Source organism: Castor canadensis, chromosome 7 (assembly GCF_047511655.1).
Source record: "Castor canadensis chromosome 7, mCasCan1.hap1v2, whole genome shotgun sequence".
NCBI lineage: Eukaryota > Metazoa > Chordata > Mammalia > Rodentia > Castoridae > Castor > Castor canadensis.
In genome coordinates, this window is record NC_133392.1 from 159,003,772 (window position 1) to 159,018,478 (window position 14,707).

Here is a 14,707-nt window from a genome sequence, read left to right on the forward strand (position 1 = left end):
TTGGAAAAAAACCATCACAAAAAAGTACTGGTAGAGTGGTTCAAGGTGTATGCCCTGAGTTCAAACCCCAGTATGGCAAAAACAAAACAAAACAAAACAAAAAAACCTTAGAAGATAATAGGGCAGCTGTTTTTTTTGCTTTTTGTTTTTTTTTTCTTGTGGTACTGGGGCTTGAACTCAGGGCCTACACCTTGAGCCACTCCACCAGCCCTATTTTTGTGAAGGGGTTTTGTGAGATAGGGTCTGGCCGAACTATTTGCCCTGTTGGCTTCAAATTGAAGTCCTCCTGATCTCTGCCTCCTGAGTAGCTAGGATTACAGGTGTGAGCCACTGGCACCCAGAGTAGCTGGGTTTAAAGAATGAGTAGGAGTTCGCCAGAAGGAAGTAAATTCTAGTAGAAACTACCTGTTCTTTTAAGTGCCTTCCCTAATCGTGGTTCAATTTGTGCTCCAATAGTAACAAATGGTTAGGTTGGGCACCTTGGCTCACACTTGTAATTCCAGCTACTTCAGAAGCCATAGGTAGGAGGATCAAGGTCACAGGCTAGCCCTGGGCAAAAATTTAGATCCTATACAAAAAAATAACTAAAGCAAAAAAGGCTGGGAGCATGACTCAAGTGGTAGAGTGACTGCCTGGCAAACACAAGGCCCTGAGTTCAAACCCCAGTACTATGGGGGAAAAAAGGGAAGGAAGAAAGGAAGGATGGATGGAAGGAAGGAAGGAAGGAAGGAACTAAGGGAGGGAGGGAGGGAGAGAAAGAGAGGAAAAAGAAAGAAAATAAGAATGACATGACAGAGGGCAGGTGGCAGGTAGGAGGGGGAGGATGAGGGCCACACTAGAGAGTCATGGGCAGAGAAGGGCACTGAACTTGAAACCTCACAGGATGAGAAGAAAGGGAATTAGAAAGTGCAAGGTCCCAGAAGATGGAACAAATTCAGACAAAAGAAAAGGTCCCTGCAGTGGATCCTGGCAGCCCAGGTAGGAGGCCAGCAAGGAGGAGGGAGTGGCCAGTGGTATCTGATGCTCAGATTCAGGAAGAGGAAGATGGAGGATTCACCTTAGCAGAGGTGGTCATGAGTGACCTTGGTAAGAGCTGTCCTGGTGGCCAAGGTCTGACCAGAGTGGGTTCAACAGAAAAAGGGAGGATGGGGGGACTGGTGGAATGGCTCAAGTGGTAGAGCACTTGCCTAGCCAGTGTGAGCCCCTGAGTTCAAACCCAAGTATTGCCAAAAAAAAAAAAAAAAAAAAAAAAAAGGGAGGAGATAGAAGATTGGGGATAGCACAAAAAGGCATCTCTCTTGAGAAGTGCTGTGTAGTTGGCCACTGGTGGCTCATATCTGTAATCCTAGCTACTCAGGAGGCAGAGATCAGGAAGATCAAAGTTCGAAGCCAAATAGTTCAAAATGGACAAATAGTTCAAGAGCCCCTATCAGAAAAAAAAAAAAAAAAAAACCATCACAAAAAAGCCTGGTGGAGTGGCTCAAGGTGTAGGCCCTGAGTTCAAACCCTAGTTCTACCCCCCCCCCCAATACAGTACTATGTAGAGAGAGAAGGAAAGAAGGTGTTAACTGGAGGGACATCAAGAGCAGATACTGAAGACTGGGTAGATGGAGTTGGGAATGATCCAGAAGGGAGGATGAACTGGTGATTCCTTGGGAGAGGTAAGAGTTGTGGAGTGATGGTCTCTTGTGAGCAGGACTGTAAGAAATTAATCCCTATTGGGAGGAGGGGCTGGTGATAGATGGGAGCTTCTTTTTTTTTTTTTGGCAGCACTGGGGTTTGAACTCAGGGCCTCACACTTACAAGGCAGGCACTCTACCACTTGAGCCTTTCTGCTAGCAGGTGGGGGCCTCTTCCAAAGCTGCAGGAGGACAGGCAGAGACCAGGGATATAGATGTTGTGGAAGGTGTGTGCAGAGGGTGGAGTGTCTATGATCTCTTTGGATTGCTTTTGTGGTCAGAAAAGAGCAATGGAGTCACCAGCACTGGGGAGGAGGAGCAGGTATTCTGACACCAGGTGTGAAACCCTTACTTAGGGCAGTGGTTAAGAGTGTTGGTAAGCCTAAAGGCTCTCTCAGGGTCACAGTCCAGCCAAGAGACCCTACACTACAGAGGCTTCCCGTTTGCAGTGGATTCATATCCTGAAAAACCCAGAAGCTGAAAATATGGGAAGCTGAATATATGTTGACTTCATGTCAACTACTGCAGATCCTAGCTCAGCAGGGGACTGGTTGTTCAGTCTTGCAGTCTTGTTGCTCCCTACAGCTCACTGCCCCTGCCCACCACCGTGATCAAGGGCCATATCCAATATCACTAGGCAGGAAAAGTTCAAAATTCAAAAAAAGCCCTGTTTCTATTGAATGCATATTGCTTTCCCACCATCGTGAAGTTAGGCACTGGCCTAACTTACTCCATCTTGTCCCTCTCTGGCCCTGTTTTTGCCTCTTTTCCTTTTTTCCTCCGAAGTGGCTCTCTTCTGCAGTTGCATTGAATTCCACTGGACTGATTGATAAACATCTTTCTGACTAGGGACAGAAACCACCCAGGATAGGTCACCCCCCAGGAAGGTGAGGCTGAATCACAGAGCAGGAATAATTGTCACATGGGACCAGGTTGCTCCTCTCAACTGATGACAGCAAAAACAAGGTCTCAAGAACCCCTTGCAGAACCAGAACTGAGATAATGATCAAACAGGCCACTGGCCTGACCAAGATGACTTGCTCTGTCAGCTGTGCACACCCCATCCACCTTGTCTCCCTTTTCTATCAAATCTCAATGTTCCTGTGAGCCTCTGGAAGACTTGGGAGTCGCTGAAACTCTTTACCTAATGGTCCAATGTGGCAACGTTGATTAAATGTCTTATCTGCCCTTCAACACTACCTGCCCTTCCTTCCTTCCTTCCTTCCTTCCTCCCTCCCCGTTTTTTTCTTTTTTTGTGTGTGTTACTGGGGTTTGAACTCATGTCCTACACCTTTAGCCACTCCACCAGGCTTTTTTTTTGTGATGAGTTTTTTCAAGATAAGGTCTCTTGAACTGTTTGCCCGAGCTGGCTTCAAACTGCAATCCTCCTGATCTCTTTCTCCTGAGTAGCCAGGATTACAGGTGTGAGCCACTGGTGCCTTTGTTTCTTTGCTTTTCTTTATTTTTTGGCGGTACTGGGATTTGAACTCAGGGCTTGGTGCTTGCAAAGCAGGTGCTCTACCACTTGAGCCACACTTCCAGTCTACTTGCCCTTGATTGGTGTATTGGGACAATAGTTGTTGGCACTCTGGAGCCTGGGCTTTTGCCCTAAAACTCCAGTAAGAAAAGCATAAACTAAGCCTTTTAAGTAAATTAAAACTTTCTAAGTTGGAGGCTGTTTGTAGTTTTTTAAATTTAAAAAAATTTGTTTTTTATTTTGGTGCTGGTGATTGAACTGGGGCCTTGTATATACTAGGCAAGTGCTCTGACACTTGAACTATGCCTCTGGCCCTTTTGTTTTTGAGACAGGGTCTCATCACTACCTCTGCCCGGGCAGGTCTTAAACTCACATCCTCTTGCTGCTGCCTCCTGAGTAGCTGGGATTACAGATGTGTACCACTACATCCAGCTGTCTGTAGTTTTTTGTTTTTTTTGGTGGTCCTGGAGTTTGAACTCAGGGCTGCATACTTGCTAGGCAGGCACTCTACCATTTATGCCACTCGATCAGCCCTTTTGTGTGTGTGTGTGTGTGTGTGTGTGTGTGTGTGTGTGTGTGTGTTGAGAGATAGTGTCTCTCAAACTATTTCCCAGGCTGGCTTTGAACCAAGATCTACCTGATATCTACTTCCTGAGTAGCTAGGATCACACATGTGAGCCACTGGTGCTGGGCCTGCTGTAGTTTTTTTGTTTGGTGGTAGTGGGGCTTAAACTCAGGGCCTTCACCTTGAGCCACTCCACTCCACCAGCCCAACTTTTTGTGATAGGGTTTTTCAAGACAGGGTCTTTTGAACTATTTTCCTGGGCTGGCTTTGAACTTCGATCCTCCTGATCGCTGCCTCCTAAGTAGCTAGGATTACAGGCATGAGCCACTGGCTCACTGGCCTGCTGTAGTTTTTAACAGAAAGAATTTAATGTAAAGGATTGCTTCCCCCACCCCCCATGCTGGAGAGCAAACCCAGGTCTTCATGCTTGCTTGGCAAGCACTCTGTCACTGAGCTAATTTCCCTACCCTAAGCATGTTAACTAAGCCAAAGATTTACTAATTAGGTAACCAAATAAAATCAGAACAGTAGGGCCGAGGGGTGGCTGAAGAGATACTGTGCTTGCCAATATGCATGAGGTTAATTCCCAGCACTGCAACAAAACAAAAACAAAACAAAAACCTCTGGCGAGGGGAACTCAGACCTGTGAGGAGGGATGCTGCTGGGGCTCTGAGAAGAATATGAGGCTGGCTCTGCAGGTATTGGAATTAACTGCAAACCAGATTCCACTGCTGCTTCTGTCATGTTCCACTGCCAGAATGAAGAGCAGTTACACCAACAGAACAGGAACCAAGAAGAAGCAAAAGCCCCTATTAGAGAACCTAACTGGGAGAAGGTGGGAGTGGTGGTGCAAGCACTAGGGAGGCTGAGGCAGAGGACTGTGAGTTTGAGGTCAGCCTGGGCTACATAATGAGACTGTCTCAAAAAACCCAACCAAGCAAAAAACAACAACAAAATCCAAAACCTAACTAGAAGCAGTTGCCAGAGCAGAGGTGTTTGTAGGGCCCAGCTCCAGCATCTTAAAGTCAAGAACAGCAGGTGGCTTCGGAGTGTGGTCAACTGGCACTGGACTCCCAAGTTGTTTGTTTCCTCCAAAGATTATAAGCCAAGGCTGGGCTTTTGCTAGGTGAGTGCATTGAAGCTGGATAGCAGAGAGTGGAGTGCATGCAAGCGAGTGTAGGTGAAAAGTGGTCCAGTCAAAGGGCTCTAGGCGTGGGGATGGAGACCCTTGCTGAACCAGCATCAGATGCAGTTCTCAGGCTACAAAACGCTGGATGGGAAACTATTTTCACCAGATGCCTTGATGTTCTTTGAGAAGTACTGGCTGAAGACTTTTGGGACCAGGGGCATTAGAAGGCCGGGAGCGGTGATCTAAGCTGTGTAGGGGCCATGAGGAGTGCGCACCTGGCTGCAGCAAGGAGCGCTAACGCAGCAGACGCAGCCTCGGGGCAGGGGCTTCCACGCTGGGCTTTTACAGGTGGGAAGGATGAAGTCATAGAGCTCCCAGGCATTGGGACTTCTGAGCTCCTGCGTTTGCAGGGCTAAAAGGAATTTCCCCACCTCCCCAAATTTGTGGATTGGATCCCCATCCCAGTAACTTGTAATTTTCGGTTTAGTGAATTTTCTTACTATTTTTTTTTTTTTCCCCCAAGACTTTCAAAAGTAGAGCTAATCCCTTTATTTCTCTCGGGGCTCTGTCGTCCTCCCCCCACCCCTCCGAGCCTTCGCAGTGGGACCGGCCGCCCCGCCTCCTTCTCAGCTTCCGGGGTGGGTGGGGAGGGGCGAGGGAGGGGAGCTCGGCCTCCGCGCCCCGGGAAAACCAATCGCTGCCCGGTCGATCGGACTCAGCCGGGCGAGCCGCGGGGATCGGGGGGCGGGGCTGAGCGATTCGTGTCGCCTGGGCCCTGCGTGCCCTGCGCGCTGCGGCTCTTTGCGTCTGCGTACGGCGTCCACCTCCCTTTCTGCCTCCGCTGCCGCCATGGCGCCCGTGGTTAGTATGGCTCCGCGTGCGGCCCCGGCTCCGGGAGCGGCACGTGGACCTCCCCCGACCGACTCCTGCCCGGGCTCGCTCGCGGGACACGGCGTCCGGCCGGGGTGGACTGGCAGGCCGCTCGGAGCGGGCCGGGGCCCCTGCTGGGCCCGCACGGGGTGGGCGGAGGAGGCCGCGGCCTGGGGCCCGGGCGGGAGGTCCCGGAGCTTTCGGGCCTCGGAGGCTGCGGCTCCGGCTCGTGCCCCGGGTCAGCGCAGGGCTGGTCACCTGCCCTTGGCGCCTGAGCCCGATGAACCTGGGCCAGGGGCGGGGAAGAGGATGCGGATCTGCCATTCTGGGGAGCCAGTGTCTGACACGAGGACAAACGGCCTGCCGAAGGGTGGCCTGGTTTCAGAGAGCTTCTAGCAACCCCGGAGGAAATCAGTTTTTATTAGGGTGCTGCAGCCTCACAAGACACTTTTTTGGTGTCGGGCGAAGGCCTCGGGCCCATTTTCCTGTGGCCAGGGGCTGGGATGAGCAGATCCCTCGTGCTACCTCTGTCTGCAGACGCGCCCTTCTCCCAAGTTCCTTGCAGAAAGTTGGTTTAAAATCCTACTTTATTCTTCCTCACTTGGGACTCTGCATATCCGGTTGTTAAGTGTTCCTGCCTGGGGGTGGGGGGAGAGCTTTCAAGTGATTCTGTGATGGGAGCTATGAAGCCCCCCGGTTGCGGGCACGTCTGCTTGCCCTCCCTGATTTCCGGGAAGCTTAAATTTTAAAGGAGTCCTCTTGATTGTTACTGTGAAGAGTCATTGTAAAAGGGTGACTTTTTTTTCTCCTAAGTAACATTACTGTCTGAAAACTTGACCCAGATAATGCAAGTTTTAGATGTTCTTTTAAACCAAAAAGGAGGTAAGGTGTGTTTTTGGAAAGCTCTATGTAGGCTGTGCAAAGCGTTTTAAAGTCGATATGCACTAAGAAGCTTGTACAAATGCATTTTTAGTAGTGTCGGGACTTTGAAGGTTAATTCACGCTCCTTTGCAAGAGTGAAGAAACTGGAACCTCGTCGGATGTGCTGTCTGGTGGTTTGGAAGTGCTAATCATGGATTAAACTGATCGAAAGGCCAGAATTGTTGACAGCAGTGTTGTAATGAGACCCTAAGTTTTGGCCTTAACCTTGCCCAGGCTGGAGTGGAGAAAAGATTTTAAAACACTGCAATTCCTTTGATACTCCTGAGGCCATGGGGGAGGCAGGATTAAGGAAGAGGGGCTAAAATGGATGAAGTTTGATTTAATATTAAAATTGTCATGCAAGACATTTATATGTCTGTGTTCTTTCTAATTCTGGAATAAAGTGAATAAAGGAGTATTTATTGAAACTTTAGAAATGTTTAGGCAAATAAAAGGAAATATTTTTATCGTGGTTCATAAGTTGACAGACTTTTGTGCTTGTAAAGATCGGGGTGGCTGGAAAGGTTAAATGCTAAAATGATTGCCTCATTCAAAGATCAGCCACCCCTCCCACTAGGACCCTGAGCTTAGAGAGAGCAACACTTTCTACTGTCCCTCTGCTAGTCTTGGACAGAGAAAGCTCTTGCAAAGGAACCCTTCTGCGTGGATTTTGTATGTGCTGACCTCTAATGGGTTTAATTTTGTTAGCTTATTTAACTAGTTGAGGCTTCATTTCTTGTTATTTGTGTGCTTTCTTAGAAAAAGCTTGTGGCGAAGGGGGGCAAAAAAAAGAAGCAGGTTTTGAAGTTCACCCTGGACTGCACTCATCCTGTGGAAGATGGAATCATGGATGCTGCCAATTTTGTAAGTTGCATCTTTGTTGTCTGTGTGTCCTGGCTTTGATGAGACCCTGGAAGGAGCCTGCTGGAGTATGGTTCTGAGTTGAAGCTTGTAGGCAGCCACACAGTTCTGGCCATGTCACTTAACCAAGAGCCCTGTTGTAGTTACATATTTGTTTCTAAGTCTTGCTTTCTCTTGTGTGTGCAACAGTTGCAAGGAATTAAGGAGATGGGCTCACAAGAAACAAGATGGACTGTAGCACTTGGGTGATAGAGAATTAACTCCATTAGTTTCCAAAAATGATGTTACTTAAAAGTTACCAACAGGCAAGCTGCCATTGACCCAGCATGGCTTCTGTACTTTGGTGAGTTTTGAGCATCACTTTGGACCTCACTCTTGTGGATCACTGGATGACAGCAGCTCCTGAGACTTCCTGTTGTATTCTGGTCATGAACTTAAGCGCTTATTTTAAAAAGATCCAGCCTGCCAAACTCTCAGTGGAGCTTGTTTTTTTTTTTTTTTTTTTTTTCCAGACCTTGTGTTGTACTCAATTTTTTGCTCCTGTCTTTGGTCCCAATCCCCAATATTCCTGTATTGCACTTCAATCTAAAATTATTAAGTAATCTCACTGCCACATTTTGGCTCTGCAACTTTGTTTTGGTTCTAACAGCCCCTTGTAGGTCATTTGGACTTAAGAATTTTCTCCTTAATTTACATTTGCTCTTTGGGCGTCAGATCAGCTATTGCCGAGGTCATGTATAAGAAAATGATTTTCAAATTAATAGTAAAGAGTAGACTAGTGTCCTGCTAATCAGACTCTTGCATCCCTGCCATCCAGAAGTTCTTTATCCAGTAACTTCCTGCTTTTCTGTGTCTCTTCCTCCTAACCCTGGTGACATTGTTCCATTTGGTACCCACGTGGTAGTCCTGCCTCCTCTGCAGAACATTACCTTAGCATGCTCACCTATGTGTGTGTGACTTTCCCTCTAGAATCTTCCTTAGAGTAGAAAATGAGTTATTTATGAGTCTTAGGTTATAAAAGTCAAGATTTCTTAACTAGTTAACTCTCCCATCTGCAGTTAACATTTTCTAATGGAGTTTTTAAAAGAGCTATCTATAGGAGATTTTTTTTTTTCCTTTTTTTTGGTGGACTGGGGTTTTAACGCAGTGCCTGACACTTGCTAGGCAGGCACTCTACCACTTGAGCCACTCCACCAGCCCTGTTTTGTGTATTGGGTATTTTAGAAACAGGGTCATACGAACTGTTTGCCCCGTGTTGACTTCAAACCACAATCTGGATCCCTGCCTCCTGTGTAGCTGGGATTACAGGCATGCGCCACGCTTCTAACGGGAGGTTTTGTTCTTAACTGTGATCTTGGTGTCTGCCTGTACTCCCAGCATAGGAAGACTGAGTCATGACACCAGCCTGGGCTATAGGGTCTCAGCCCTACTCTCCACTCTCCCACTCCCTGCCCAAAAAAAAAAACCTCAAAAAACAAAAAAACGCCAATTCTGGGATTGAATACAGAGCCTCACATGTGCTAAGCAAGCACTTTGCAGCTACATCCCCATTTCCTGGAATTATAGGAGTTTTGAGCTGAGGGTGACTTCATATCATTGCAATAGCAAGAAAAGCCCTTTTGATGAAGGTCCCTAACACCAGTGAGTTGAGTGTCTTACCCAGGCTAGAAGCTGCTGAACAGTTGCTTGAGGCTTTCGTTACGTATTCCTTGTAAAAGTTTAACCTTCACTTGCCTATCAGCTCAACCGTTTTTGTTTTGTTTTGAGATGGGGGTCTTAAAACAAGGTTGGCCTCAAATTTGTGGTTCTCCTGTCTCAACCTTCTGAGTAGCTGGGATTACAGGCATATACCACCATGCTTGGCTTAGTCTTTATCTTTTGACCCACTGCGGTTCTGCATGCTAGTGAGCCTTCAACCGGGGCACATTTCACTGCAGGAAGCAGTTGAGGATGTTGTCTGTGGTGCATATAGATGAGGTGGAAAAATGCATTTTCTACCTGCGGCGCCTTGATTTCACACTAGGACTCGTTAAAGATTTGCGATCATTCGTTTAAAGACTGACCATCTGTAGTTTAGCTGTTGAGACAAGTGGACCTGTCTCTTCACTAATTGGTCAATTTGGCGATTTCTACAGGAGCAGTTTCTCCAAGAGAGAATTAAAGTGAACGGGAAAGCTGGGAATCTTGGTGGAGGTGTTGTAACCATCGAAAGGAGCAAGAGCAAGATCACTGTAACTTCTGAGGTGCCTTTTTCCAAAAGGTATGAGGGGAGGGATCCCAGTCCTCAGTCCCACCCCCAGTTATGTGGTTGCATCTGCTGATTGCAGTGTCTAGTGCCTGGGTGCAGCCAAGGAGTGAGTGAGTGTTGTGGTGGTTCAAAGGGCTCGGCTGCCGGCAGTCTTTTAGGCTATGGTATTCTAAGCAGTAGAGGTGCTGCGTTCTTGAGACGAAGGCCTTGCTTCCTTTGCCTCTAGACTGCAGTGGAGAGGTTCCGTTTTTAATTCCTTTGTAGTCTCTAAAGGCTACCATGGGATTGAGTGAGGAAGCTGAAGCTCTCCGTGTAGACTGAAGCTACTCTGGTTCCATTTCTTTCCCATGGGCCTGATTCTTTCCTTTCTTTCTCCCTCCCCTCCCTTCCTCCCTCCTGGCAGTACTGGGGTTTGAACTTGGCCTCTTGGTTGCTGGGCAGGCGCTCTTACTTCTTGAAGCCACTCCTCCAGTGTCCCCTCCCTGCCATGGCTTTTTTTTTTTTTTTTTGAGATAGGGTGCCAGGGATGAGACAGGGCACCCTGCAGAGCATCCAGCCTGCTGAGTTTCAGCCTGTAGAGCCCAGGAGAAGGTTTTGTCTCTGACTTCTTTTGCAACATGATATGAGGATGTTTCTTAACACATCTACAGTTTTTACAAATTTTCTGTTCTTTACCCAGTGGAGGAGGGAAGGAGCCATAACTTTCTATTACAGCTTGCTTTATTTTTGAGACTAGCTCTTCCTATGTAGCCCAGGATGGCCTTGAACTTGATACCTTCCTGCCTCAGCCTCCCTATTGCTGAGGTTAAAGGGATGTAACACCATGCCTAATTTTTGTTTTGGTTTTTTTGAGGTAGGGTCATTTTGTGTAGCCCAGTTTGGCCTCAAACTGGAGATCCTCCTGCCTCAGCCTCCCAAGTGCTGGGATTACAGGTGAGTGCCACCATACCTGGCTGTGGGTTTCCTTTCTTGATGACAGTGGGTATATTTTCCTGAAACATTCAAGGGTGTATCCTTATCTAGAACTTTTCTTGCTTGTCTCTGAACTTATTTTTTTCCAACATTGTGAGAGTTTTCAGAATACCTGCAATTTGAATTTAATATCTCATCTGAACTTAGTATGGTAGAACTAATAAATGACAAAGGAGTACTTTGTAGATAGAATGACACAAATGCCTTTTTGTTTGGTGGTACTGGTGTTTGGGTAGGGTCTTGTTTTTTTTTTTTTCTTTTTCTTTTTTTTCGGTACTGGTATTGATTGAACTCAGGGCCTTCACCTTGAGCCATTCCACAAGCCTTATTTTTGTGATGGGTTTTTCGAGAGAGGGTCTTGTGAACTTTTGCCTGGGCTGGCTTTGAACCATGATCCTCCTGATCTCTGCGTCCGAGTAGCTAAGATTACAGGTGTGAGTCACTGGCACCACCTGGGTCTCAAGTTTTTGTCTGTGACCCATCCTTTCACCTTTGGCCTTCTGTGTATCTGAGATCACAGGCACACAGTGCCATGCCCAGTTGGTTAATTGAGTGGGTTCTTGCTCACTTTTTTGCCTGGGCCGGCCTTAAATCGTGTACTTCCAAATCTCTGCCGCCTGAGTAGGTGGCTTATGCCACCACATACCCAACTTACTATTTCTTTTTATTTTTGGCTAGTAGAGTGGCTCAAAGCAGTAAGAATGCCTGCTTAGCAAGTGTGAGGCCCTGAGTTCAAACCACAGTGCTGCACCCCCTACCCAAAAAAAGCTAAAACACTAACTTATTTTTTTTGAACCTCTCTCTCTTTTTTTTTCCCCCTGTACTGGGGGTTGAACCCAGGGCCTTTCACATGGTGGATAAGTGCTCTACCACTTGAGCCTCACCTCCAGCCCCCACATTCCTTACTCTTATGTAGAAGAGTGGGTCAAGCTGAGCTGCGCTCTTAGCTCTGTGTAGTTGCTTCTGCCTGCTAGTTGGTACTGGTTTCTTGGAGACGGTGAGTTTGTTAGCTTGATCATATTTGGGTCCTTGCTAATGGGGCAGGATTTACCTGTGTCTCACATGGTCCTTCAGCAGTCTGAAGAGATGGTAATTATGTTGAGGTCCATTTTGTAGTGGGAGAAACAGGTGTGGTGAGGTTACCTCTCCCTTGCCCGGCAGAGGGTTTGTGTGGCATTCTAATCCCTCTTCTCTTTATGGCTTTGGGAGATGTGGACTAGCTAACCTTCGGGCCTTAGATGCAGCAGAGGATGGAGAAGCATGATTGCAGGCTCGTGTCATCTTAATGGAGTTGGTATGTTGGGCACCAAAGGCTGGCAGTTGCTGCCTTCTCTCAGTGCTCTGCCGCGGAGCTGCGCCCTCAGCCCTAACTAATTGTCAAGTTTTGTGGTGGTTGAACTCTGTGTCTCCCACTTGCTAGGCAGACCTAGGCTGAAGTACTGGGGCCATTCAGCCAGACCCCCAGTTGCCAAGTTTTCCAATCCCATTAGCTCCCACTGAGGCTTATTGTGGCAGTGAGGCAAACACATTAACTGGGGATGTAGCCCAGTGGTTTAGCACTTGCGTAGCATGTATGAGGCCCTGGGTTCAACCTCTGGCACCAGGAGAGAAAAAAAAAAAAAAACAGCCCTCTAAAACCATACTGTTAAAAAGGCTGTGGTGCTTAGGCACCTCTAGTCCCAGGTAGGAGGATCACTTGAGCCCAGGAGTTCAAGGTCAGCCTGGCAGCAGTGAAAATCTGAGCACTGCTGGAGCGAGGTGTTGGCAAGGTGACACTCTTGTCCCCACATGTTAGGTAGTGACCATCACATTGCAGAAGTGAGAGCCAGGTGAGGTGACTCACATCTGTAAAACCAGTTACTTAGGAGGCAAAGATTGGGAGGATTGTGGCTTGAGGCCAATCTGGGCAAAAAGCAAGACCCCATCTCAAGGCAGGTGTGGGTGGCACATGTCTGTGATCTCAGATTGTGATCTGAGGCTAGTCTTGGGCAAAAACTCAAGACCCTACCTGAAAAATAACTCAAGTCAAAATGGCCTGGTGGAGTGGCTCAAGTGGTAGAGCACCTGCCTAGCAAACAGAAGGCCCTGAGTTCAAACCCCAGTACTGCCCAGAAAAAAAGCAGGTACATAACATGGGTAAGCAGCAGTCCTGACAGCCTGTACCACCTCCCGGAGGTCAGTCTGGTGAGAGGGGCTGAGTGTGTGGGGTGGCTTGGAAAGCCAGTGCTTCTCAGTAAAGGGAGCCTGTGCTAATTGTCAGTTTGATCCAGTTGCCGCTAAAAACCATTTTACAGGTGTTTGCTGTTCCGTAATTAACAACTGTTACATTTGCTTGTCTGTTCTCATTTCCATGGCCAATTTAGGTGACCTGTGGCTGCCATTTATTCTTGTTAGAGCATTGGTTGGGTACATTTGTCGTACCTGTTTTGGAAGGGTGGGAAAATCTTGACTGGTAATGGTTTTGAATGCTTGAATGCAAGAAGGGCATCTGTTTAGTGTAGTTCTTAAGTGTCCTTTCTCTACAGGTATTTGAAATATCTCACCAAAAAATATTTGAAGAAGAATAATCTACGTGATTGGTTGCGCGTAGTTGCTAACAGCAAAGAGAGTTATGAATTACGATACTTCCAGATTAACCAGGACGAAGAGGAGGAGGAAGATGAGGATTAAAATTCACTTATCTGGAATCTTTTGTATGAGTTCTTGAATAAAACTTGGGAACCAAAACGGTGGTTTATCCTTGTATCTCTGCAGTGTGGATTGGACAGAAAGTTGGAAATCATAGTAAACAGGCTTCCCGCCGGCTGCCATTCACTTACTTGTATTTACTTTTTTTCCTGCTTTTTTTTTTTTTTCTCCAAACTAGGAGAAGGCTACTTTAGGGAACTGGTAAGGGGGTGGAGGTGTGAGCTTCAAATAGCTCCCATTTTATTTAAAAAATTGTGACTGTCAGTTGGGTCTGGTGCTCTTCTCAAAGGGAGTTCCTGGATGCAGTGAGGGATTCCTCATAAAAAACAAAACAAGTGATTTCTGAGATTGTCCTGTCAATAGAATGCAGGTGTGGGCCATTGGTCTTCATTTTTTAATTTCAAGTTACTCTTGATGCTCAATTACATATGCTTATATTCTTTCTCCTGTAGAAATAAAGTGTAAGCCTTTAGCATGCTGCATATTCTGCCTTCCATAAAAGGGTTGGAGAGTGACTGTAAAAGTCCCAGGTTTTAAGTAAGTGTGTGCAGAAGAGAATTTGTAAATAATCATTGCTTCCACAAGTCTTTGCAACAGGCCTTCGCTCTGGCCTCCAGCAGGGGGAGCTGGAGACAGTAGTAGAGCTACAGATGGGGCTGTTGCTGTGCCCCAGTGAGAAGTTTCCTGCCACTTAAAGCAATGACAAGGGTTCATGTCAAAAGTGGTAGAGTGCATGCCTGGTAGGCATGACGCCTTGGGTTTGACGCCGGTACTGAAGGAAAAAGAGAACCTGCCAACAAAGTAGTGTGCCTGCAAGGTAATGGGGCAGAGAGTGAGGCCTCATTTTGGGATTTTGTCCCAATGTGTGCAGAGGCTCAAGAACTGACAGGTGGGAAGGGTTTGCAAGGCTGGGAAGATATCATTGTTAAGAGTGACTTTGAAAGAGCCTCTGATGCCTTAGGGTGGCTGTCTGAAACCCAAACAATTCTGCAGAAACATCTGCCTTGTTTTTTAATCACACTATAAATCCATGTTTTTGAGAGCTTGCCTACTAAGCTGATTTCCACACCTGAAATTCTTGTGCTCTGCGAGTCACATAGCTGGAAATGAAATGTTCACGTTCTACCTTGGCTCCAATTTAACATTTGGTGCTTTTTGGATTGAATTTAACGTGTTGCAGTTTTGCAATTTCACTTGTGGCAGAGGCTCCAGCATTTTCTATTTCTATGCAAATTTCTCGAAGCAGAATTGTTTGCCCGTTTCTCTTCTGCCCTCACAGGAGGCAGGACTTCTTTCA

The 14,707-nt window shown here is 47.0% G+C and overlaps 1 protein-coding gene across 1 annotated transcript; it reads left to right on the top strand.

Moving 5' to 3' along the window:
• Positions 1–5,591: 5,591 nt before the first annotated feature.
• Rpl22 (ribosomal protein L22) lies at positions 5,592–13,449 on the top strand. Its single transcript, XM_020166684.2, has 4 exons — positions 5,592–5,711; positions 7,401–7,505; positions 9,638–9,762; positions 13,248–13,449. The coding sequence occupies exons 1-4, from the start codon at positions 5,700–5,702 to the stop codon at positions 13,390–13,392; spliced, it is 387 nt and encodes a 128-aa protein (XP_020022273.1). The 5' UTR covers positions 5,592–5,699; the 3' UTR covers positions 13,393–13,449.
• Positions 13,450–14,707: the final 1,258 nt, after the last annotated feature.